At 41.4% G+C, this 26397-nt stretch overlaps 1 protein-coding gene across 2 annotated transcripts in view; it reads left to right on the top strand.

The window, feature by feature from the left end:
• Positions 1-4499: 4499 nt before the first annotated feature.
• The window catches only part of LOC139750918 (uncharacterized), a 51673-nt gene continuing 29775 nt past the window's right edge, over positions 4500-26397 (top strand). For both annotated transcript variants that reach the window (XM_071665810.1, XM_071665809.1), the window contains exons 1-2: positions 4500-9425; positions 15378-15619. In XM_071665810.1, coding sequence (XP_071521911.1) covers positions 9263-9425; positions 15378-15619 — 405 coding nt within the window. In that variant the 5' untranslated portion in view covers positions 4500-9262. The remainder of the gene's footprint in view (positions 9426-15377; positions 15620-26397) is intronic.

Genomic DNA, 26397 nt, shown 5'->3' with positions numbered 1-26397 from the left:
ATGCACGCATTCCGTCAATCCTCAGGCACCTCACCATGAGTCATACATACATTAAATAACCTTACCAAGCAGTGAACAATACAGTCACCCCCTTTTTTAATAAATTCCACTGCAATACCATCCAAACCTGCTGCCTTGCCGGCTTTCATCTTCCGCAAAGCTTTTACTACCTCTTCTCTGTTTACCAAATCATCTTCCCTAACCCTCTCACTTTGCACACCACCTCGACCAAAACACCCTATATCTGCCACTCTGTCATCAAACACATTCAACAAACCTTCAAAATACTCACTCCATCTCCTTCTCACATCACCACTACTTGTTATCACCTCCCCATTTGCGCCCTTCACTGAATTTCCCATTTGCTCCCTTGTCTTACGCACTTTATTTACCTCCTTCCAGAACATCTTTTTATTCTCCCTAAAATTTAATGATACTCTCTCACCCCAACTCTCATTTGCCCTTTTTTTCACCTCTTGCACCTTTCTCTTGACCTCCTGTCTCTTTCTTTTATACATCTCCCACTCAATTTCATTTTTTCCCTGCAAAAATCGTCCAAATGCCTCTCTCTTCTCTTTCACTAATACTCTTACTTCTTCATCCCACCACTCACTACCCTTTCCAATCAACCCACCTCCCACTCTTCTCATGCCACAAGCATCTTTTGCGCAATCCATCACTGATTCCCTAAATACAACCCATTCCTCCCCCACTCCCCTTACTTCCATTGTTCTCACCTTTTTCCATTCTGTACTCAGTCTCTCCTGGTACTTCCTCACACAAGTCTCCTTCCCAAGCTCACTTACTCTCACCACCCTCTTCACCCCAACATATATATATATATATATATATATTTTTTTTTTTTTTTTTATACTTTGTCGCTGTCTCCCGCGTTTGCGAGGTAGCGCAAGGAAACAGACGAAAGAAATGGCCCAACCCCCCCCATACACATGTACATACACACGTCCACACACACAAATATACATACCTACACAGCTTTCCATGGTTTACCCCGGACGCTTCACATGCCTTGATTCAATCCACTGACAGCACGTCAACCCCTGTATACCACATCGCTCCAATTCACTCTATTCCTTGCCCTCCTTTCACCCTCCTGCATGTTCAGGCCCCGATCACACAAAATCTTTTTCACTCCATCTTTCCACCTCCAATTTGGTCTCCCTCTTCTCCTCGTTCCCTCCACCTCCGACACATATATCCTCTTGGTCAATCTTTCCTCACTCATTCTCTCCATGTGCCCAAACCATTTTAAAACACCCTCTTCTGCTCTCTCAACCACGCTCTTTTTATTTCCACACATCTCTCTTACCCTTACGTTACTTACTCGATCAAACCACCTCACACCACACATTATCCTCAAACATCTCATTTCCAGCACATCCATCCTCCTGCGCACAACTCTATCCATAGCCCACGCCTCGCAACCATACAACATTGTTGGAACTACTATTCCTTCAAACATACCCATTTTTGCTTTCCGGGATAATGTTCTCGACTTCCACACATTTTTCAAGGCTCCCAAAATTTTCGCCCCCTCCCCCACCCTATGATCCACTTCCGCTTCCATGGTTCCATCCGCTGACAGATCCACTCCCAGATATCTAAAACACTTCACTTCCTCCAGTTTTTCACCATTCAAACTCACCTCCCAATTGACTTGACCCTCAACCCTACTGTACCTAATAACCTTGCTCTTATTCACATTTACTCTTAACTTTCTTCTTCCACACACTTTACCAAACTCCGTCACCAGCTTCTGCAGTTTCTCACATGAATCCGCCACCAGCGCTGTATCATCAGCGAACAACAACTGACTCACTTCCCAAGCTCTCTCATCCCCAACAGACTTCATACTTGCCCCTCTTTCCAAGACTCTTGCATTTACCTCCCTAACAACCCCATCCATAAACAAATTAAACAACCATGGAGACATCACACACCCCTGCCGCAAACCTACATTCACTGAGAACCAATCACTTTCCTCTCTTCCTACACGTACACATGCCTTACATCCTCGATAAAAACTTTTCACTGCTTCTAACAACTTGCCTCCCACACCATATATTCTTAATACCTTCCACAGAGCATCTCTATCAACTCTATCATATGCCTTCTCCAGATCCATAAATGCTACATACAAATCCATTTGCTTTTCTAAGTATTTCTCACATACATTCTTCAAAGCAAACACCTGATCCACACATCCTGTACCACTTCTGAAACCACACTGCTCTTCCCCAATCTGATGCTCTGTACATGCCTTCACCCTCTCAATCAATACCCTCCCATATAATTTACCAGGAATACTCAACAAACTTATACCTCTGTAATTTGAGCACTCACTCTTATCCCCTTTGCCTTTGTACAATGGCACTATGCACGCATTCCGCCAATCCTCAGGCACCTCACCATGAGTCATACATACATTAAATAACCTTACCAACCAGTCAACAATACAGTCACCCCCTTTTTTAATAAATTCCACAGCAATACCATCCAAACCTGCTGCCTTGCCGGCTTTCATCTTCCGCAAAGCTTTTACTACCTCTTCTCTGTTTACCAAATCATTTTCCCTAACCCTCTCACTTTGCACACCACCTCGACCCAAACACCCTATATCTGCCACTCTGTCATCAGACACATTCAACAAACCTTCAAAATACTCATTCCATCTCCTTCTCACATCACCACTACTTGTTATCACCTCCCCATTTGCGCCCTTCACTGAAGTTTCCATTTGCTCCCTTGTCTTACGCACCCTATTTACCTCCTTCCAGAACATCTTTTTATTCTCCCTAAAATTTACTGATAGTCTCTCACCCCAACTCTCATTTGCCCTTTTTTTCACCTCTTGCACCTTTCTCTTGACCTCCTGTCTCTTTCTTTTATACTTCTCCCACTCAATTGCATTTTTTCCCTGCAAAAATCGTCCAAATGCCTCTCTCTTCTCTTTCACTAATACTCTTACTTCTTCATCCCACCACTCACTACCATATATATATATATATATATATATATATATATATATATATATATATATATATATATATATATATATATATTTTCTTTTTTTTTTGCTTTGTCGCTGTCTCCCACGTTTGCGAGGTAGCGCAAGGAAACAGACTAAAGAAATGGCCCAACCCACCCCCATACACATGTATATACATACGTCCACACACGCAAATATACATACCTACACAGCTTTCCATGGGTTACCCCAGACGCTTCACATGCCCTGATTCAATCCACTGACAGCATGTCAACCTTGGTATACCACATCGATCCAATTCACTCTATTCCTTGCCCTCCTTTCACCCTCCTGCATGTTCAGGCCCTGATCACACAAAATCTTTTTCACTTCATCTTTCCACCTCCAATTTGGTCTTATATATATATAAGAGCTAGAGCCTCTGAATGAATATGACCTTTGTTGTCTTTTCCTAGCGCTACGTCGCTCACATGCGGGGTGAAGGGTTTTCATTTCATGTGTGATGGGGTTGCGACGAAAATGAATAATGTCAGACTGTATGAATTAAGTACATGTGTATATATGTATATGTCTGTGTGTGTATATATATATGTATACGTTGAGATGTATGGGTATGTATACGTGAGTGTTTGGACGTGTATGTATCTACATATGTTTATGGATGGGTTGGGCTATTCTTTCGACTGTTTCCTTACGCTATATCGCTAACGCGGGTGACCAAATCTTTCTTCTCATGCCAAGGTCCATATACACCAATAATCACCCATCTCTCTCCATCACCTTTTAGTTTTACCTATATCAATCTAGAGTTTACTTTCTTACACTCTATCACATACTCCCACCACTCCTGTTTCAGGAGTAGTGCTACTCCTTCCCTTGCTCTTGTCCTCTCACTACCCCCTGACTTTCCTCTCAAGACATTCCCAAACTACTCTTCCCCTTTACCCTTCAGCTTCGTTTTACTCAGGGCCAAAGCATCCAGATTCTTTTCCTCAAACATACTACCTATCTCTCCTTTTATCTGATCTTGGTTACATCCACACACATGTAGAGACCCTAATCTGAGCCTTCGAGGAGGATGAGCATTCCCCGCGTGGCTGGGTGGCGATGGGAATGAATAAAGTTAGTATGAATTATGTACATATATATATATATATATATATTTATATGTCTGTGTGTATATATATATATGTATACATTGAAATGTATAGGTATGTATATTTGTGTGTGTGGACGTGTATGTATATACATGTATATGTGGCTGGGTTGGGCCATTCTTTTGTCTGTTTCCTTGCGCTACCTCGCTAACACGGGAGACAGTGAGAAAGCAAATGTATGTATATATATATATATATATATATATATATATATATATATATATATATATATATATATATATATATATTTATTTATTTATTTCACTTTGTCGCTGTCTCCCGTTTTAGCGAGTTAGCACAAAGAAACAGCCGAAATAATGACCCAACCCACCTATATACACATGTATATACATACACGTCCACACACACAAATATACATACCTATACATCTCAATGTATACATATAGATACACACACACAGAGACATATACATATATACACATGTACACAATTCATACTGTCTTCCTTTATTCCTTCCCATTGCCACCTCGCCATACATGGAATAACAACCCCCTCCCCCCTCATATGTGTGAGATAGCACTAGGAAAAGACAACAAAGGCCCCATTCGTTTACACTCAGTCTCTAGCTATCATGTAATAATGCACCAAAACCACAGCTACCTTTCCACATCCAGGCCCCACAGAACTTTCCATGGTTTACCCCAGACGCTTCACATGCCCTGGTTCGATCCATTGACAGCACGTCGACCCCGGTATACCACATTGTTCCAATTTACTCTATTCCTTGCACGCCTTTCACCCTCCTGCATGTTCAGGCCCCGATCACCTAAAATCTATTTCACTCCATCTTTCCAGCTCCAATTTGGTCTCCCACTTCCCCTTGTTCCCTCCACCTCTGACACATATATCCTCTTGGTCAATCTTTCCTCACTCATTTTCTCCATGTGACCAAACCATTTCTAAACACCCTCTTGTGCTCTCTCAACCACACTCCTTTTATTACCACACATCTCTCGTACCCTATTATTACTTACTTGATCAAACCACCTCACACCACATATTGTCCTCAAACATCTCATTTCTAGCACATCCACCCTCCTGCGCACAACTTTATCCATAGCCCATGCCTCGCATCCATATATCATTGTTGGAACCACTATTCCTTCAAACATATCGATTTTTGCTTTCCTAGATAATGTTCTCGCCTTCTACACATTTTTCAAGGCTCCCAGAACTTTTGCCTCCTCTCCCATCCTGTGACTGACTTCCGCTTCCATGGTTCCATCCGTTGAAAGATCCACTCCCAGATATCTGAAACACTTCACTTCCTCCAGTTTTTCTCCATTCGAACTTACCTCCCAGTTGACTTTTCCCTCAACCCTATTGCACCTAATAACCTTGCTCTTATTCACATTTACTCTCAACTTTCTTCTTTCACACACTTTACCAAACTCAGTAACCAGCTTCTGCAGTTTCTCACATGAATCAGCCACCAGCGCTGTATCATCAGCGAAACACAACTGACTCACTTCCCAAGCTCTCATTCACAGCAGACTGCATACTTGCCCCTTTCTGTAAAACTCTTGCATTTACATCCCTAACAACCCCTTCATTAAACAGATTAAACAACCATGGAGACATCACGCACCCCTGCCACAAACTGACATTCACTGAGAACCAATTGCTTTCCTCTCTTCTTACTTGTACACATGCCTTACCTCCTCGATAAAAACTTTTTACTGCTTTTAATAACTTGTCTCCCACACCATACATTCTTAATACCTTCCACAGAGCATCTCTATCATATGCCTTCTCCAGATTCATAAATGGTACTTACAAATCCATTTGCTTTTCTAAGTACTTCTCACATACATTCTTCAAAGCAAACACCTGATCCAAACATCCTCTACCACTTCTGAGACCACCCTGCTCTTCCCCAATCTGATGATCTGTACATGCCTTCACCCTCTCAATCAATACCCTTCTGTATAATTTACCAGGAATACTCAACAAACTTATACCTCTGTAATTTGAATACTCACCTTTATCCCCTTTGCCTTTTACAATGGCACTATGCATGCATTCCGCTAATCCTTAGGCACCTCACTACGAGTCATACATATATTAGATATCCTTACCAATCAGTCAAGAATACAGTCACCCCCTTTTTTAATAAATTCCACTGCGATACCATCCAAACCCACTGCCGTGTAGGCTTTCATCTTCTGCAAAGCTTTTACTACCTCTTTTCTGTTTATTAAATCATTTTCCCTAACCATCTCACTTCTCACACCACCACGACCAAAACACCCTATATCTGCCACTCTATCATCTAACACATTCAACAAACCTTCAAAATACTCACTCCATCTTCTTATCACATCACTACTACTTATTATTACCTCCCCATTAGCCTCTTCTCTGATGTTCCCATTGTCCTGTTTGTCTTACATACCTTATTTTCCTCCATCGAAAACATATTTTTTTTTCTCCCTAAAATTTGATGATACTCTCTCACCCCAACTCTCATTTACCCTCCTTTTCACCTCTTGTACCTTTCTGTTGACCTCCTCCCTCTTTCTTTTATACATCTCCCTGTCATTTGTACTATTTTCCTGTAAAATATGTCCAAATACCTCTCTCGTCTCTTTCACTAATAATCTTACATCTTCATCCCACCACTCACTGCCCTTTCTAATCTGCCCACCTCCCACACCTCTCATGCCACAAGCATCTTTTGTGCAAGCCATCACTGCTTCCATAAATACATCCCATTCCTCCCCCACTCCCCTTACGTCCTTTACTCTCACCTTTTTCCATTCTGCTCTCAATCTCTCCTTGTACTTCCTCACTTAGGTCTCCTTCTCAAGCTCACGTACTCTCACCACTCTCTTCATCACAATATTCTCTCTTCTTTTTGGAAAACCTCTACAAATCTTCACCTTCTCATCCGCAAGATAATGATCAGACATCCATCCAGTTTCACCTCTCAGTACATTAACATCCAAAAATCTCTCTTTCGCGTGCCTATCAACACTAATATAAGAATGCTTTCTGGCCATATATCCTACTTACATACATATAATTATGTATATCTCTCTTTTTAAACCAGGGATTCCCAATCACCAGTCCTTTTTCAGCACACAAATCTACAAGCTCTTCACCATTTCCATTTACAACTGCACACCCCATTTGCACCCATTAATCCCTCAACTGCCACACTTCAGCGGATACATGGATATTTATACACAGACATATACATATATACACATGTACATATTCATACTTGCTGCCTTTATTCATTCCCATTGCCTCCCTAGTGTTTTAACCTTTCATTCCTCAAATGCTTCATTATTTTCTTATTTTTATGAGTTTTATGATTATAAGGTAAGAATAAGGTAATGGTTAAGGAAACCGAAGCATGATACTGTACAGGTCCAAATTCAGTTAAGTGTGCGCAGGCCAAGAAAAAGAACAAGTGTTGAAGAGAGGATAGGAGGAAAAATGAGTTAAAGCCTGTTTTGTGGAATCATAAGCATTAGAGTGAAAGGGCTAGAATTTGAAGAACGATAAATTATGGACAGATGAAAGAGGACACATTACAATAGAAAATGGAGAGAAGCAGAAGGAAGGAACGTAACAAAGCTTTGACTTGAGTCACATCCTGCCACATTCTTCAGAGATGTTCAGGGCAATGAAAGATTCACAAAAATCTTTGAGAGAGGATCACAGATAAGGCTTGCAGGATAGATCATCATTAGACCTTGCACGGCAAGGGCTGTTTTTGTGATATGAAAGATGTGAATGAAATTGTAAGTGCTTAGTAAGGTGAGAATTTGGAGTTGACTTTAGAGAAAGCAGAAGTGTGGTGAATGGGTTGATAGTTAGAAGAATGAAAATGAGCTCCTTTCTTAGAGAGGTGCTGAACCAAGGTATGCTTCAAAGTACAAGGGAAAGTTTGTATTTTTACACAGAGGTATTAGATAGGCAAGCAAAGGATTAGTTTTGTAGCTGGAAAAGTACAGAGAAGACCTTGCATAAGGAAAATATTAGATAGAGCATTGGTTCATGGGAAGGAAGTGAATCGGGGAGAACTAGAAGTGGAATCATCCAGAGCCAGAAAGTGTGCCTTTGTAAGTAGGAGATTTAGTTGTAGATGGATTTAGTCAGAAAAGAGGATGATAGATTGAACTGTAAAAGTTATTGGAGATTCTTTAGTTAAGGACCTGGGAGGTTTATCAGTGGAAAATTCATGTCAGCACAATTCTTTATATGAGGCTGTATTTTAGATAACAGCTCTGTAATTATTCTAAGGAGAAATGAAGTTGAAATAAGTGTCTAGGGAGGGAAAGAGTTTCATGGCCCAGAACCATCCATCATTAATGTGGCAGGCCTCAGAACAAGAGCAGTCAGGCCACTATTAGAGGATAAGTTTGATAAAAAGGAAACATAGACCCCCATCCTAGCCAAGATGATTTTCATTATGTGGCCAGAACTGCTTGGTGCATCTCAGGATGCAAAGCAGTACTGGTCCTAAGGAGAGTCAGTTTAAAAGCTGCATAAAGAGGACAAGTGAGCCTTCCCTAATTGCCAACATTGGATTTTTGAAAAGGGATTTGGGATGGACATATCAAGATGGGAAGGTTCGGGGGTTAAAAAGGAGGTCAAGCTTGCTGGGAGATTGGTCATGGTGCTCTGAAACTTTTAATAGGTGCTAATGATATGTTTTGGACTGTTAAGTATATGCAGAATCAAATTCAGTTGTTTATAGAATGTAATCTTATAGACTACTATAATGCCTCTATTAAAGTTTCATACACTACAAATGTAGTGCAAAGTGCCTCCATACTGCACTGTAAGAACCTTACTTTTGGCCAGTTTCCTCAGTATGGGAGAATGTTCAGATGCATGAAATGATTTTACTCATTTGAAGTAATATTGTAAATTGATCACCTCACTGGCCCTTTGTTTGATGCCTTTATTTTTCATGTTCTACATAAGCCTTTTTTTTAGTCACTGTTTGTAATATTATGATTTAACTAATTTCTTGCATGGTGAACCTAACTTTTTCCTGCATGGGCTGCATGGTTACTCCTCCTGGGTGCCATTAACTAACTCTGCATTGTTAAAAAGGATGAGGTTGTTGACCCCACAGATCACAACACAGAATGGGGAGTCGCTGGATGGGGAGAGCGGGGGATCTGGTGGCTCAGTGGCCATTGACCTCAATCAAGTATCTGAAGGGACCCTAGCCCATGAAGGGACCATATTATTAACAGGAGAGGATGGCTCACAAAGTAAGTTTATTGCTCTGCTTCATTTTTATTCAAATGTATCTTACCTTTAGGTGCTTGGTCTGTTTATAAATGTAGCTTACCTTTAGTTGCTTGGTCTGTTTATAACTGTTGTTAGATATATAAGGAAATTCACTTCATCTGGAACTTAGTATTTGCATTACACTGTCTGCAAAGAAAATCTGACAATAGCCATTCAAGCTAAAATTTTATTTGCAGGCCAAATCCTGTTACTTGCTTATTGAGGATATTGTTTGTTTGGCAGATTTGCTGCCTCAAGTAACCCATGGTATTGAGATCGGAAGGGTGCAACTTTTAGACATTGTCCTTGTCTTTTGTGATATTTTCATTATATTTGTTCCGATTGATATTTTTTATTTGTACCAGTAACTAACAATGTGCCTTAAAAAGTTGTCCCAGGAAGAAAGACCCTTATTTTTGATGAGAAGCAAGAAAATGTATCTACAAAAATTTTTTCAAGATATACTGGGAGTGCCAAGACCACTATCCAGACCCTTTTATGGCTTCTTTCTAACATCGACCCTCCCTGAAATGCTGGGTCTGGGTGCTAGGAAGACCAGTAAGTCAAGTAATGCATTGACAAGGATAGGTTTTTCAACATATGTTTCATCACATTATCATTCGCTTTACTGTTCATACTGGTCGACTGAACTCAGCTTTTTTGGGAGGGATGATGTAAGAAGGAATCAAAAAACTGTGTGGATAGTTGACTCAACCCTGCCAGTGCATCATGAAATCTCATTTGAAGACACATTTTCTTGCTTCCAAGCTAGAATATGGGCCTTTTCTTCAAGAGACAAATTCATAGATCTGTGTTGAGTCATTAATAGAGGAAAAATATCACCCAAGACAGAAAAATATAGATTATCACTAAAGACAATGGCTGCAAGCAAAAGTTACATCTCTCCACTTTCAATACCATGGAGTAATTGAGTCAGCAGTAATGTCAACTAATCTGTACCATGTTGCCAAGCATATGATATCCCTACCACAAGCAAGTAATAAGATTTGTTCGTGGGCTCCCGTGATGTAGTGGTTAGCGCTTCTGACCATGATGCATTCATGGGCTGCCCAGGGTTCAATGCTTAGGTTCAAATCCTGGTTGTGGCAGTTGATCCACAGTCAACCCAGCTGTTCATCCATCCCTAGGGGTTGGTCTGTAAAATGGTTACCTGGCTGAGAATAGAATATATATCCCTGTGGATAGGGGAGAAAGAATACACCCCATGCATTCCCAGCGTGTCATAGAAGGCGACTAAAGGGGATGGGAGTGGAGAGCTAAAAACCCTCCCCTCCTTGTATTTCTTGCGAGGAGTGCTCATCCTCCTCGAAGGCTCAGATTGGGGTGTCTAAATGTGTGTGGTTGTAACCAAGATGAGAAAAATGAGAGATAGGTTGCATGTTTTAGGAAAGTAACGTGGATGTTTTGGCTCTGAGTGAAACGAAGCTCAAGGGTAAAGGGGAAGAGTGGTTTGGGAATGTTTTGGGAGTAAATTCAGGGGTTGGTTCGTTTCACTCAGAGCCAAAACATCCAGGTTCCTCTCCTCAAACATACTACCGATCTCTCCTTTTTTCTCATCTTGGTTACATCCACACACATTTAGACATACCAATCTGAGCCTTCAAGGAGGATGAGCACTCCCCGCGTGACTCCTTCTTCTGTTTCCCCTTTTAGAAAGTTTAAAATACAAGGAGGGGAGGGTTTCTAGCCCCCTGCTCCCGTCCCCTTTAGTCGCCTTCTACGACACATGAAGAATGTGTGGGAAGTATTGTTTCTCCGCGATCCCCAGGGATAATAAACTGATAAAGAAATTTTTTGAATATATGATAATATCCCACAGAGAGATTCAGTATCAGTGAATATTAGAATAGCTGCAGTGATGGGGTGAAAGAAGCATTTAATATTACTTGAAAGTATGAGAGAATGACATAATGTGTAATTACTCCTTTCAGTTATACTTCACTCAGACATATCTGTCTAGCACCTGTGGTTATTTCTTACTGACATAAAATGTTTCTAACTGGTGTCTACAGGGTTTTAAAATGAAGTCATCTACTTTTTATGCTTCACAATTTATTTTTCTCATCTTCCATATCTTAGAGTTAAAATCATATATTCATTTCTTTATTTATTTTGCTTTGTCGCTGTCTCCCACGTTAGCGAGGTAGTGCAAGGAAACAGACGAAAGAATGGCCCAACCCACTCACATACACATGTATATACATACACGTCCACACACACACATATACATACCCATACATCTCATTGTATACATATATATACATCTACAGACTTATACCTATATATACATGTACATAATTCATACTGTCTGCCTTTACTCATTCCCATTGCCACCCTGCCACACATGAAATAACAAAACCCTCCCCCCTCATGTGCGCGAAGTAGCGCTAGGAAAAGAGAACAAAGGCCACATTCGTTCACACTCAGTCTCTAGCTGTCATTTAATAATGCACCGAAACCACAGCTCCCTTTCCACATCCAGGCCCCACACAACTTTCCATGGTTTACCCCAGACGCTTCACATGCCCTGGTTCAATCCATTGACAGCACGTCGACCCCGGTATACCACATTGTTCCAATTCACTCTATTCCTTGCCCTCCTTTCACCCTCCTGCATGTTCAGGCCCCGATCAGTCAAAATCTTCTTCACTCCATCTTTCCACCTCCAATTTGGTCTCCCACTTCTCCTCGTTCCCTCCACCTCCGACACATATATCCTCTTGGTCAATCTTTCCTCACTCATTCTCTCCATGTGACCAAACCATTTCAATACACCCTCTTCTGCTCTCTCAAACACACTCTTTTTATTACCACACTTCTCTCTTACCCTATTATTACTTACTCAATCAAACCACCTCACACCACATATTGTCCTCAAACATCTCATTTCCAGCACATCCACCCTCCTGTGCACAACTCTATCCATAGCCCACACCTCGCAACCGTACAACATTGTTGGAACCACTATTCCTTCAAACATACCCATTTTTGCTTTCCGAGACAATGTTCTTGATTTCCACACATTCTTCAACACTCCCAGGATTTTCGCCCATGCCCCCACCCTATGATTCACTTCCGCTTCCATGGTTCCATCCGCTGCCAAATCCACTCCCAGATATCTAAAACACTTCACTTCCTCCAGTTTTTCTCTATTCAGACTTACCTCCCAATTGACTTGTCCCTCAACCCTACTGTACCTAATAACCTTGCTCTTATTCACATTTACTCTTAACTTTCTTCTTTCACACACTTTACCAAACTCAGTCACCAGCTTCTGCAGTTTCTCACATGAATCAGCCACCAGCGCTGTATCATCAGCGAACAACAACTGATTACTTCCCAAGCTCTCTCATCCATAACAGACTGCATACTTGCCCCTCTTTCCAGAACTCTTGCATTCACCTCCCTAACAACCCCATCCATAAACAAATTAAACAACCATGGAGACATCACACACCCCTGCCACAAACCTACATTCACTGAGAACCAATCACTTTCCTCTCTTCCTACACGTACATATGCCTTACTTCCTCAATAAAAACTTTCCACTGCTTCTAACAACTTGCCTCCCGCACCATATATTCTTAATACCATCCACAGAGCGTCTCTGTCAGTTCTATCATATGCCTTCTCCAGATCCATAAATGCTACATACAAATCCATTTGCTTTTCCAAGTATTTCTCTCATACATTCTTCAAAGCAAATACTTGATCCACACATCCTCTACCACTTCTGAAACGACACTGCTCTTCCCCAATCTGATGCTCTGTACATGCTTTCACCCTCTCAGTCAATAACCTCCCATTAATTTCCCAGGAATTCTCAACAAACTTATACCTCTGTAATTTGAGCACGCACTTTTATCCCCTTTGCCTTTGTACAATGGCACTGTGCAAGCATTCTGCCAATCCTCAGGCACCTCACCATGAGTCATACATACATTAAATAACCTCACCAACTAGTCAACAATACATTCACCCCCTTTTTTAATAAATTCCACTGCAATACCATCCAAACCCGCTGCCTTGTCGGCTTTCATTTCCTGCAAAGCTTTTACTGCCTCTTCTCTGTTTACCAAATCATTCCCCCTAACCCTCTCACTTTGCACACCACCTCGATTAAAAAATACCCTATATCTGCCATTCTGTCATCAAACACCTTCAACAAACCTTTAAAATACTCACTCCATCTTCTCACATCACCACTACTTGTTATCACCTCCCCATTAGCCCCCTTCACTGAAGTTCCCATTTGTTCCCTTGTCTTATGCACTTTATTTACCTCCTTCCAAAACATCTTTTTATTCTCCCTAAAATTTAATGATACTCTCTCACTCCAACTCTCATTTGCCCTCTTTTTCACCTCTTGCACCTTTCTCTTGACCTCCTGCCTCTTTCTTTTATACATCTCCCACTCATTTGCATTATTTCCTTGGAAAAATCATCCAAATGCCTCCCTCTTCTCTTTCACTAATAATCTTACTTCTTCATCCCACCACTCACTACCCTTTCTAATCTGCCCACCTCCCACGCTTCTCATGCCACAAGCATCTTTTGCACAAGCCATCGCTGCTTCCCAAAATACATCCCATTCCTCCCCCACTCCCCTTACCTCCTTTGTTCTCACCTTTTTCCATTCTGTACTCAGTCTCTCCTGGTATTTCCTCACACAGGTCTCCTTCCCAAGCTCACTTACTCTCACCACTCTCTTCACCCCAACATTCTCCCTTCTTTTCTGAAAACCTTTACAAATCTTCACCTTTGCCTCCACCAGATAATGATCAGACATCCCTCCAGTTGCACCTCTCAGCACATTAACATCCAAAAGTCTCTCTTTCGCATGCCTATCAATTAGCACGTAATCCAAAATCGCTCTCTGGCCATCTCTCCTACTTACATACGTATACTTATGTATATCCCTCTTTTTAAACCAGGTATTCTCAATCACCAGTCCTTTTATAGCACATAAGTCTACAAGCTCTCCATTTCCATTTACAACACTGAACACCCCATGTACACCAATTATTCCCTCAACTGCCACATTACTGACCTTTGCATTCAAATCACCCTTTACTATAACCCTGTCTCGTGCGTCAAAGCTACTAACACACTCACTCAGCTGCTCCCAAGACACTTGCCTCTCATGATCTTTCTTCTCATGTCCAGGTGCATATGTACCAATAATCACCCATCTCTCTTGATCCACTTTTGGTTTTACCCATATCAATCTAGAGTCTACTTTCTTACACACTATGACATACTCCCACCACTCCTGTTTCAGGAGTAGTGCCACTCCTTCCCTTGCTCTTGTCCTCTCACTAACCCTTGACTTTACACCCAAGACATTCCCAAACCACTCTTTCCCTTTACCCTTGAGCTTCTTTTCACTTAGAGCCAAAACATCCAGGTTCCTTTCCTCAAACATACTACCTATCTCTCCTTTTTTCTCATCTTGGTTACATCCACACATTTAAACACCCCAATCTGAGCCTTCGAGGAGGATGAGCACTCCCCACGTGACTCCTCCTTCTGTTTCCCCTTTTAGAAAGTTAGAATACAATATATTTCTAGTAAAATCATATATGTTGGGTTATATCATAATATATATATCATAATGGGTTATATCATCATATATAAAATCATATATGTTGGGTTATAGTTAGTACTGTCCAGCAGTATAGTGACATAAGATTTGATGTTTAGCTTATTGGCATAACTTGATTTATGGTAAGAGTTGATAGATGGCACTGAAAAGTTCAAGGTGATGATCGAATTGTTTATGATTATTTTGAGTGTAACTAGATACCATATGTAAGACTAGATTATAAGTAGTTTTCATTAGTTGTCACTCACTGTGTTTGCAAAGGCTTCCAGTTTGGAGACATTAGTAATATATATCCTTCTTTCATTAGTTCCAGTGAATGTGTCTGGTTCATACCCAGTGTCAGGGATGATAACAGTGCCATTACCTGTTTATCAAACTGTGGTGGCCAACATCCAGGGAACAGATGGTCAACCTCTACAGGTGGTGACACCTATTGTGCAAGTACCCAAGCTAGAACCTGGACTGGAAAGTAGTGTTGAGGTTCCTGCTGGTCTTAATGCCTCCTTAGATGCATCAACAATTATTTCTCCAGGACAAGGACATGTACAGGTGAGACATCCTTGCCCATTGTTACACTCAAAAGAAACCATGATAAGAATTTTTTTTATATTTTATATTTTATTATACTTCAGCGTCATTTCCAGCATTAGCGAAGTACCACCAGGAAACAGACAAAGAAAGACCCATCCCCTCATATACACACACTTATACATACACATAATATATATACTTTTTTCATACATAGTCACCATTTCCCATGTTAGTTAGTTAGTGCTAAAAACAAAGGACTGAGCTTCAGAGAAAATCTTCACTTGGCCCCCTTCTCTGTTCCTTCTTTTGGAAAAGTAAAAACTGGAAAGGAGGATTTTCGGCCCCCCACTCCATCCCCTTTAAGTCTCCTTTTATGACATGCAGGGAATACGTGGGAAGTATTCTGTCTCCCTTATCCCCAGGGATACGTAATATATATATTATTTTTATTATTATATTTTTATTTTGCTTTGTTGCTGTCTCCCGCGTTAGCGAGGTAGCACAAGGAAACAGATGAAAGAATGGCCCAACCCACCCACATACACATTCATATACATACACGTCCACACACGCACATATACATACCTGTGCATTTCAATGTATACATATATATGCATACACAGATATATACATATATACACGTGTACATAATTCATACTTGATGCCTTTATTCATTCCTGTCGCCACCCCACCACACACAAAATGATAACCCCCTTCCCCCACATGCGTGTGAGGTAGCGCTAGGAAAAGACAACAAAGTCCACATTCGTTCACACACAGTCTCTAGCTGTCATATATAATGCACCGAAACCATGGCTCCCTTTCCACAACCAGGCCCCACAAAGCTTTCCATGGTCTACCCCAGACGCTTCACATGCCCTATTTCAATCCGTTGACAGTACATCAACCCCGGTATACCACATCATTCCAATTCACTCTATTCCTTGCACGCCTTTCACCCTCCTGCATGTTCAGGCCCCGATCGCTCAAAATCTTTTTCACTCCATCCTTCCACTTCCAATTTGGTCTCCCACTTCTCTTTGTTCCCTCCACCTCTGACACTTATATCCTCTTGGTCAATCTTTCCTCACTCATTCTCTCCATGTGACCAAACCATTTCAAAACACCATCTGCTCTCTCAGCCACACTTTTTTTATTACCGCACATCTCTCTTACCCTTTCATTACTTACCCAATCAAACCACCTCACACCACATATTGTCCTTAAACATCTCATTTTCAGCACATCCACCCTCTTCCGCATAACTTTATCTATAGCCCATGCCTCGCAACCATACAAAATTTTCGGAACCATTATTCCTTCAAACATACCTATTTTTGCTTTCCGAGATAATGTTCTCGCCTTCCACACATTTTTCAACGCTCCCAAAACTTTCACCCCCCTTCCCCACCCTATGACTCACTTCCGCTTCCATGGTTCCATCCGCTGCCAAATCCATTCCCAGATATCAAAAAACTTCACTTCCTCCAGTTTTTCTCCATTCAAACTTACCTCCCGATTGACTTGTCCCTCAACCCTACTGTACCTAATAACCTTGCTCTTATTCACATTTACTCTTCGCATTCTTCTTTCACACACTTTGCCAAAATCAGTCACCAGCTTCTACAGTTTCTCACATGAATCAGCCACCAGCACTGTATCATCAGCGAACAACAACTGACTCACTTCCAAAGCTCTGTCATCCACAACAGACTGCATACTTGACGGTCTTTCAAAAACTCTTGCATTCACCTCCCAAACAACCCCATCCATAAACAAATTGAGCAACCATGGAGACATCATGCACCCGTGCCGCAAACCGACATTCACTGAGAACCAATCACTTTCCTCTCTTCCTACTCGTACACATGCCTTACATCCTTGATAAAAACTTTTCTCTGCTTCTAACAACTTGCCTCCCACACCATATATTCTTAATACCTTCCACAGAGCATCTCTATCAACTCTTATCATATGCCTTCTCCAGATCCATAAATGCAACATACAGATCCATTTGCTTTACCAAGTATTTCTCGAATACATTCTTCAAAGCAAACACCTGATCCACACATCCTCTACCACTTCTGAAACCACACTGCTCTTCTCCAATCTGATGCTCTGTACATGCCTTCACCCTCTCAATCAATACCCTCCCACATAATTTCCTAGGAATACTCAACAAACTTATACCTCTGTAATTTGAGCACTCACTTTTTATCCCCTTTGCCTTTGTACAGTGGCACTGTGCAAGCATTCTGCCAATCCTTAGGCACCTCACATGAGTCATACATCCAGTCAACAACACAGTCACCCCCTTTTTTGATAAATTCCACTGCAATACTATCCAAACCCGTTGCCTTGCCGGCTATCATCTTCCGCAAAGCTTTTACTACTTCTTCTCTGTTCACCAAATCATTCTCCCTAACCCTATCACTTTGCACACCACCTCGACCAAAACACCCTATATCTGCCACTCTGTCATCAAACACATTCAACAAACCTCCAAAATATTCATTCCATCTCCTTCTCACATTACCACTACTTGTTATCACCTCCCCATTAGCCTCCTTCACTGATGTTCCCATTTGTACCCTTGTCTTATGCACTTTATTTAACTCCTTCCAAAATATCTTTTTATTCTCCCCAAAACTTAATGATACTCTCTTACCCCAAGCCTCACTTGCCCTCTTTTTCACCTCTTGCACCTTTCTTTTGACCTCCTGCCTCTTTCTTTTATACATTTCCCAGTCATTTGCATTATTTCCCTGCAAAAATCGTCCAAATGCCTCTCTCTTCTCTTTCACTAATGATCTTACCTCTTCATCCCACCACTAACTACCCCTGCTAATCTGCCCACCTCCCACGCTTCTCATGCCAGAAGCATCTTTTGTGCAAGCCATCACTGCTTCCCAAAATACATCCCATTCCTCCCCCACTCCCCTTACGTCCTTTGTTCTCACCATTTTCCATTCTGTACTCAGTCTCTCTTGGTGCTTCCTCACACAAGTCTCCTTCCCAAACTCACTCACTCTCACCACTCTCTTCACCCCAACATTCTCTCTTCTTTTCTGAAAACCTCTACAAATCTTCACCTTCGCCTCCACAAGATAATGATCCGACATTCCTCCAGTTGCACCTCTTAGCACATTGGTATCCAAAAGTCTCTCTTTCGCGTGCCTATCAATTAACACATAATCCAATAATGGTCTCTGGCCATCTCTCCTACTTTTTTATTTTTTTTATTATACTTTGTCGCTGTCTCCCGCGTTTGCGAGGTAGCGCAAGGAAACAGACGAAAGAAATGGCCCAACCCCCCCCCCCCCATACACATGTATATACATACGTCCACACACGCAAATATACATACCTACACAGCTTTCCATGGTTTATCCCAGACGCTTCACATGCCTTGATTCAATCCACTGACAGCACGTCAGCCCCGGTATACCACATCGCTCCAATTCACTCTATTCCTTGCCCTCCTTTCACCCTCCTGCATGTTCAGGCCCCGATCACACAAAATCTTTTTCACTCCATCTTTCCACCTCCAATTTGGTCTCCCTCTTCTCCTCGTTCCCTCCACCTCCGACACATATATCCTCTTGGTCAATCTTTCCTCACTCATTCTCTCCATGTGCCCAACCACTTCAAAACACCCTCTTCTGCTCTCTCAACCACGCTCTTTTTATTTCCACACATCTCTCTTACCCTTACGTTACTCACTCGATCAAACCACCTCACACCACACATTGTCCTCAAACATCTCATTTCCAGCACATCCATCCTCCTGCGCACAACTCTATCCATAGCCCACGCCTCGCAACCATACAACATTGTTGGAACCACTATTCCTTCAAACATACCCATTTTTGCTTTCCGAGATAATGTTCTCGACTTCCACACATTCTTCAAGGCCCCCAGAATTTTCGCCCCCTCCCCCACCCTATGATCCACTTCCACTTCCATGGTTCCATCCGCTGCCAGATCCACTCCCAGATATCTAAAACACTTCACTTCCTCCAGTTTTTCTCCATTCAAACTCACCTCCCAATTGACTTGACCCTCAACCCTACTGTACCTAATAACCTTGCTCTTATTCACATTTACTCTCAACTTTCTTCTTCCACACACTTTACCAAACTCAGTCACCAGCTTCTGCAGTTTCTCACATGAATCAGCCACCAGCGCTGTATCATCAGCGAACAACAACTGACTCACTTCCCAAGCTCTCTCATCCCCAACAGACTTCATACTTGCCCCTCTTTCCAAAACTCTTGCATTTACCTCCCTAACAACCCCATCCATAAACAAATTAAACAACCATGGAGACATCACACACCCCTGCCGCAAACCTACATTCACTGAGAACCAATCACTTTCCTCTCTTCCTACACGTACACATGCCGTACATCCTCGATAAAAACTTTTCACTGCTTCTAACAACTTTCCTCTCACACCATATATTCTTAATACCTTCCACAGAGCATCTCTATCAACTCTATCATATGCCTTCTCCAGATCCATAAATGCTACATACAAATCCATTTGCTTTTCTAAGTATTTCTCACATACATTCTTCAAAGCAAACACCTGATCCACACATCCTGTACCACTTCTGAAACCACACTGCTCTTCCCCAATCTGATGCTCTGTACATGCCTTCACCCTCTCAATCAATACCCTCCCATATAATTTACCAGGAATACTCAACAAACTTATACCTCTGTAATTTGAGCACTCACTCTTATCGCCTTTGCCTTTGTACAATGGCACTATGCACGCATTCCGCCAATCCTCAGGCACCTCACCATGAGTCATACATACATTAGATAACCTTACCAACCAGTCAACAATACAGTCACCCCCTTTTTTAATAAATTCCACTGCAATACCATCCAAACCTGCTGCCTTGCCGGCTTTCATCTTCCGCAAAGCTTTCACTATATATATATATATATATATATATATATATATATATATATATATATATATATATTATTTTATTTATTTTGCTTTGTTGCTCTCTCCCGTGTAAGCGAGGTAGCGCAAGGAAACAGACGAAAGAATGGCCCAACCCACCCACATGCACATGTATTTACATACACGTCCAGATGCAGATATACATACCTATACATCTCAACGTATACATATACATATACACACACAGACATATACATATATACACATGTACATAATTCATACTGTCTGCCTTTATTCATTCCCATCGCCACCCCGCCACACATGAAATAAAAACCCCCTCCCCCGCATGTGTGCGAGGTAGTGTTAGGAAAAGACAACAAAGGCCACATTCGTTCACACTCAGTCTCTAGCTGTCATGTAATAATGCACCGAAACCACAGCTCCTCTTCCACATCCAGGCCCCACAGAACTTTCCATGGTTTACCCCAGACGCTTCACATACCTTGGTTCAATCTATTGGCAGCACGTCGACCCCAGTATACCACATTGTTTCAATTCACTCTATTCCTTGCACGCCTTTCACCCTCCTGCATGTTCAGGCCCCAATCACTCAAAATCTTTTTCACTCCATCTTTCCACCTCCAATTTGGTCTCCCACTTCTCGTTCCCTCCACCTCTGACACATATATCCTCTTTGTGAGTCTTTCCTCACTCATTCTCTTCATGTGACCAAACCATTTCAAAACACTCTCTTCTGCTCTCTCAACCACACTCTTTTTGTTACCACACGTCTCTCGTACCCTATCATTATTTACTTGATCAAACCACCTCACACCACATATTGTCCTCAAACATCTCATTTCCAGCACATCCACCCTCCTCCACACAACTCTATCTATAGCCCATGCCTCGCAACCATGTAACATTGTTGGAACCACTATTCCTTGAAACATACCCATTTTTGCTTTCCGAGATTATGTTCTCGACTTCCATATATTCTTCAATCCTCCCATAACTTTCACCCTCTCCCCCACCTTATGATTCACATCCGCTTCCATGGTTCCATCTGCTGCCAAATCCACTCCCAGATATCAAAAACACTTAACTTTGCCCAATTTTTCTCCATTCAAACTTACATTCCAATTAACTTGTCCGTCAACCTTACTGGACCTATTAACCATGCTCTTATTCAGATTTACTCACAGCTTTCTTCTTTCACACACTCTACCAAACTCAGTCACCAACTTCTGCAGTTTCTCACCTGAATCAGCCACCAGCGCTGTATCATCAGCGAACAACAACTGACTCATCCTAAGCCCTCTCATCTGCAACAGATTGCATATTGCATACTTGCCCTTCTCTCCAAAACTCTTGCATTCTCTTCCCTAACCAGCTCATCCATAAACAAATTTAACAACCATGGAGACGTCACACACCCCTGCTGTAAACTTACCTTCACTAGGAACCAATCACTTTCTTCTCTTCCTACTCGTACACATGCCTTACATCTTTGATAAATACTTTTTACTGCTTCTAGCATCTTACCTCCCACACCATAAACTCTTAATACCTTTCAAAAAGCATCTCTATCAACCCTATCATATGCTTATCATTATTATACAATGATATACATTCAGATTGTACTACACCTTGCACCAAAAAGTTTCTAATTACTTAGATATTTTGTATTATGGTGTTAATTTGTGTTTATGAAGGAATGCATTATTAGATTTTATTGTATTTTGTTGTATTGCTTGGCCTGGTATCAACCAAATTATATAATGATACTTTAAAGAACATAGTATCTCTACCTAAGAATTTTTGTTATTTGTACAAAGGAGGCTCTAGTCATGGACAAATGTCCACATCAGGGCTGGGCTTTAATTGAAAGATAGATCTAGAGGATTATGAAAGGGAAAAAGAAGAGATGGGAAAATATTTACGAATTTTGGAAGAAGTGAAAATTTTTTTTGAAATGTGCCATGTCATAGTTATTGGGAGAGATGAAAGGGTAGAGAGTTTCAGATCATTGAGGTGTTGGGAAAGAAACGCTTATCAAAACAACCCACCCTTGAATTGCCAACAGTCACACAGTAATCATGTAATGCAACAGCTTTTTTAGTATTACCTGTTCAAGCTCATAGTGGGGGCACACAGGTAGCCAGCTTTCAGGAGCAAAAACCAAAGTTATACCTATAGTATTAATATCTTGGACATAGAGGAATATTTGGATTGAATTTATTATACAGTTTTTCACCAACTAATGCATGATCAGTTTAAGACATTGTGTACCATTGCTGGCATGAGCAAATCAGATAGCAGTAGGATGTCATACCCTAGGGTCATGAGTGCTGCAAAGGGGTATAGAGTTAGTAGGGTTGGGTCTGTCTTGAGGGGATGCCCATATCACCTTCTGCTACATTTTAAGGCTGCAACTCCCAGATCAGCTTTTGAGAATGCTCCATCTGTTGGGTGGTGATGTGGACTGGGATCTGAAGAGGCAACCATTGATGCTTTAACTACCCAGATCATCTAATGATGATTGGATATAAATTAATTGCTAAATGTTTGAGTACCTTTGTGTAGGCCAGCTCACCAATCCTCCTACTGCTGAGTGGGTGTGTTCTTGTGTTCATGCACTCCAGTATCCTGCCATGAAAGCATGCCAGCCTCCATACACATATCCTGAGGAGTGTGGTTTGTGTATGTGCACTCCAGAGTCCTGCTTAGAGAGTGTCTAGTCCGCACGCACCTACCCTGAGGAGTGCATGCATGTGTACTCAAGTTAATGAGAGCCATGCCACAGCCATGTTATCTTTGAGAGCATCTCAGACCAGCTAAATTTAGGATGCCATGACATCACCTTAGTTGTTGAAAAACTCTTCCATATCACCCCTTGGTGCTGGAATGCTACAACTTGCTACATCTCACAGAGGCAGGTTAAAGCTTTGTAAACTTTGTCACCCATTTGCAGGTCATGCATAAGGTTATGGCTTTTTATCGTGTCTAATTGCCTTTGATGTAGAGAATAGAAGAATAGTTTGAGTGTGTGGGTAAAAGTAGAAAGTATTTATGCTGCAGTGACCCCATGATCTGCTCATTAGGAGTGAAGTCCTGTGCATGATGAAAGAGAGCATGATTTGTTCAGTTATAAGTGAGCATTGTATGTTCTGGTTGAAATTGAGAATGTATTTTCTTGCTTAAAGTGAGTGGTGTATATTTTGCATGTATGGGTAATGAGCTTCTGCTCTAGGAGCAGAGCATGGAGATCTTGGAGTGCAGTGAAGGTCAACTTTGTACCACTTTTGCATCCAAGTATAATGTCATGGTATTTACTGTGATCTCTTCTTCCACATAGGCTATAGATAGGGTTGTGCGGAGGAGGGTGGACGTGTTGGAAGTGAAATGTTTTAGGGCAATATATGGTGTTGGGTGGTTTGATTGATAAGTAATGAAAGGGTAAGAGAGATGTGAGGTAATAAAAAGAGTGTTGTTGAGAGAGCAGAAGAGGGTGTGTTGAAATGTTTTGGACATATTGAGAGGATGAGCGAGGAAAGATTGACAAAGAGGACATATGTGTCAGAGGTGGAGAGGACAAGGAGAAGCAGGAGACTTGAAAGGATGGAGTGAAAAAGATTTTGAGCAATTGGGGCCTGAACATACAGGAGGGTGAGAGGCATGCAAGGAATAGAGTGAATTAGAACAATGTGGTATACTGGGGTCAATGTGCTGTCAACGGGCTGAGCTAGGGCATGTGAAATGTCTGGGGTAAACCATGGAAAGGTCTGTGAGACCTGGATGTGGATAGGGAGCTGTGGTTTTGTACATTACACTTGACAGCTAGAGGCTGAGTGTGAACAAACGTGGCCTTTTTGTCTGCTTTCCTGGCAATACCTCACTGAAGCAGGGGGTAGCGATGCTGTTTCCTGTGGGGCAGGGTAGCGCCAGTAATGGATTAAGGCAAGCAAGTATGAATATGTACATGTGTATATATGTATATGTGCATGTATGGGAGTTTATGTATATATATGCGTATATGAAGAAGTAAGGATGTTAGTGTGAGAAGAGAGAGTCGTTTGGACGATTCTTGCAGGGAAGTAGTGCAAATGACTGGGAGAGGTATAAAAGAAAGCTGCAGGTCAACAGAAAGGTGTAAGAGGTGAAAAAGAGGGTAAATGAGAGTTGGGGTGAGAGAGTATCATTAGATTTCAAGGAGAATAAAAGGATGTTTTGGAAGGAGGTAAATAACATGTGTAAGAAAATCGAGAACATCGGTGAAGGATGCAAATGAGGAGGGAATAACAAGTAGTGATGAAGTGAGGAGGAGATGGAGTGAGTATTTTGAAAGTTTGTTGAACGTGTTTGATGATAGAGTGGCAGATATTGGGTGGTTTAGTCAGGGTGGTATGCAAAGTGAGAGGGTCATGGAGAATGGTTTGGTAAACAGAGAAGAGATAGTGAAAGGTCTGTGGGAGATGAAAGCTGGCAAGGCAGTGGGTTTAGATGGTATTGCAGTGCAGTTTATTAAGAAAAGGGGGTGACTGTGTTGTTGATTGGTTTGTAAGGATATTCAGTGTATGTATGGATCATGATGAAGTGCCCAAGGACAGCTCCTTGAATTTGTGTTTGCTGTCTGCATTAACCATGTCTTTCGTCATGTAACAAGTTTTATTTAATTTCTTGCTGTGTTCATCCTTTGGTTTTCTAATGCCACGAACTTCTGAATTCGTTCATCAGTCTTGTTTAAAAGCTTGAATGTTGTGATTATCTTACCCATCACTCCTCTCTTCCAGGATGGATAAATTTAAGGCTTGTAGGTTAGGCTTTCCATGCATCTCAGGTTTTGTAATTTGGGTACTATCTTTGTTGGCCTCCTCTGAACCTTCTCTATATGCCCTTTGTGTCTCTTTATGTGACCAAAGTTAAGAAAGCTTGCACTAGTTTGGCCTTATGTATGACATGAATAGCTTCCTAGATATATCCTTATCCATATACTTGAAAGCTATTGCATTATTTGCCAGCTGACAGTTTTTTCCCCAACAGTTTTTCTGTTGGTGGACAGCTGGCAACAGGTTAGGGATGATATTGACTCCTAAGTCCTCTTTGTACTTAGAATCCTGAAGCTTATTTTTCACTATGTGAGAAACCTTTTGAGGTTTTCTTTCACTCTTTATCCTTTTTATACTCCCCATTCTCATTACATTACATTTTTTGGGGGTTGAATTTCATCTGTGACATATCAAACCATCTTTGGTTTGTTTAGGTCCCCTAAACTTTTCACTTTCCTCATGACTTCTGCAACATCTTCATAAGTTTTCTGGTAGGAGTCCATACATACTAGCAGGTAATTCACATAGATCAAGAAGAGTACAGGCCTCAAAACAGAGCCCTACAGCTCACCGTTGTTGACCCCCCCCATTTGGAGAAGGCTCCCCTGATATGTGCCCTTTGTTCCACTACAATGATCTATCCATCATTGGACTCTTCCCCTTATTTCTGCCATGTGATCTAGCTTCTTAATCAGCCTCTTGTGTTGTATAGTTTTGAATTCTTTCTGGCAGTCCTTTATGTCTAAGTTTGAGCCTATTGTCTTGTAAGAATCAAAGAGATTAGTTACATATGACCTTTTCCTGAACCAGCAATGGCTTCCGTTCAGGTAATTTTTATTCAGTAGAAAGTCTTCCATTTGCTTTCTAATTATCCTTGCTAGAACTTAACAGACCACACTTGTCAGAAAGACTGCTCTGTAATTCAGTGCCTTTTCTCAGTCTCCTTTCTTGTAGATAGGTACGAGGTATGACATTTGCCCATTTCTTCAACTGATAACAACCATTATGAATTTCATATATGTTATACTCTTAGATATTTCTTATGTT

Source organism: Panulirus ornatus, chromosome 10, assembly GCF_036320965.1.
Source record: "Panulirus ornatus isolate Po-2019 chromosome 10, ASM3632096v1, whole genome shotgun sequence".
In the NCBI taxonomy this organism is placed as follows: Eukaryota; Metazoa; Arthropoda; class Malacostraca; order Decapoda; family Palinuridae; genus Panulirus; species Panulirus ornatus.
The sequence above is the reverse complement of the archived record's forward strand: the minus strand, read 5'-3'. Positions and strand labels throughout refer to the sequence as shown.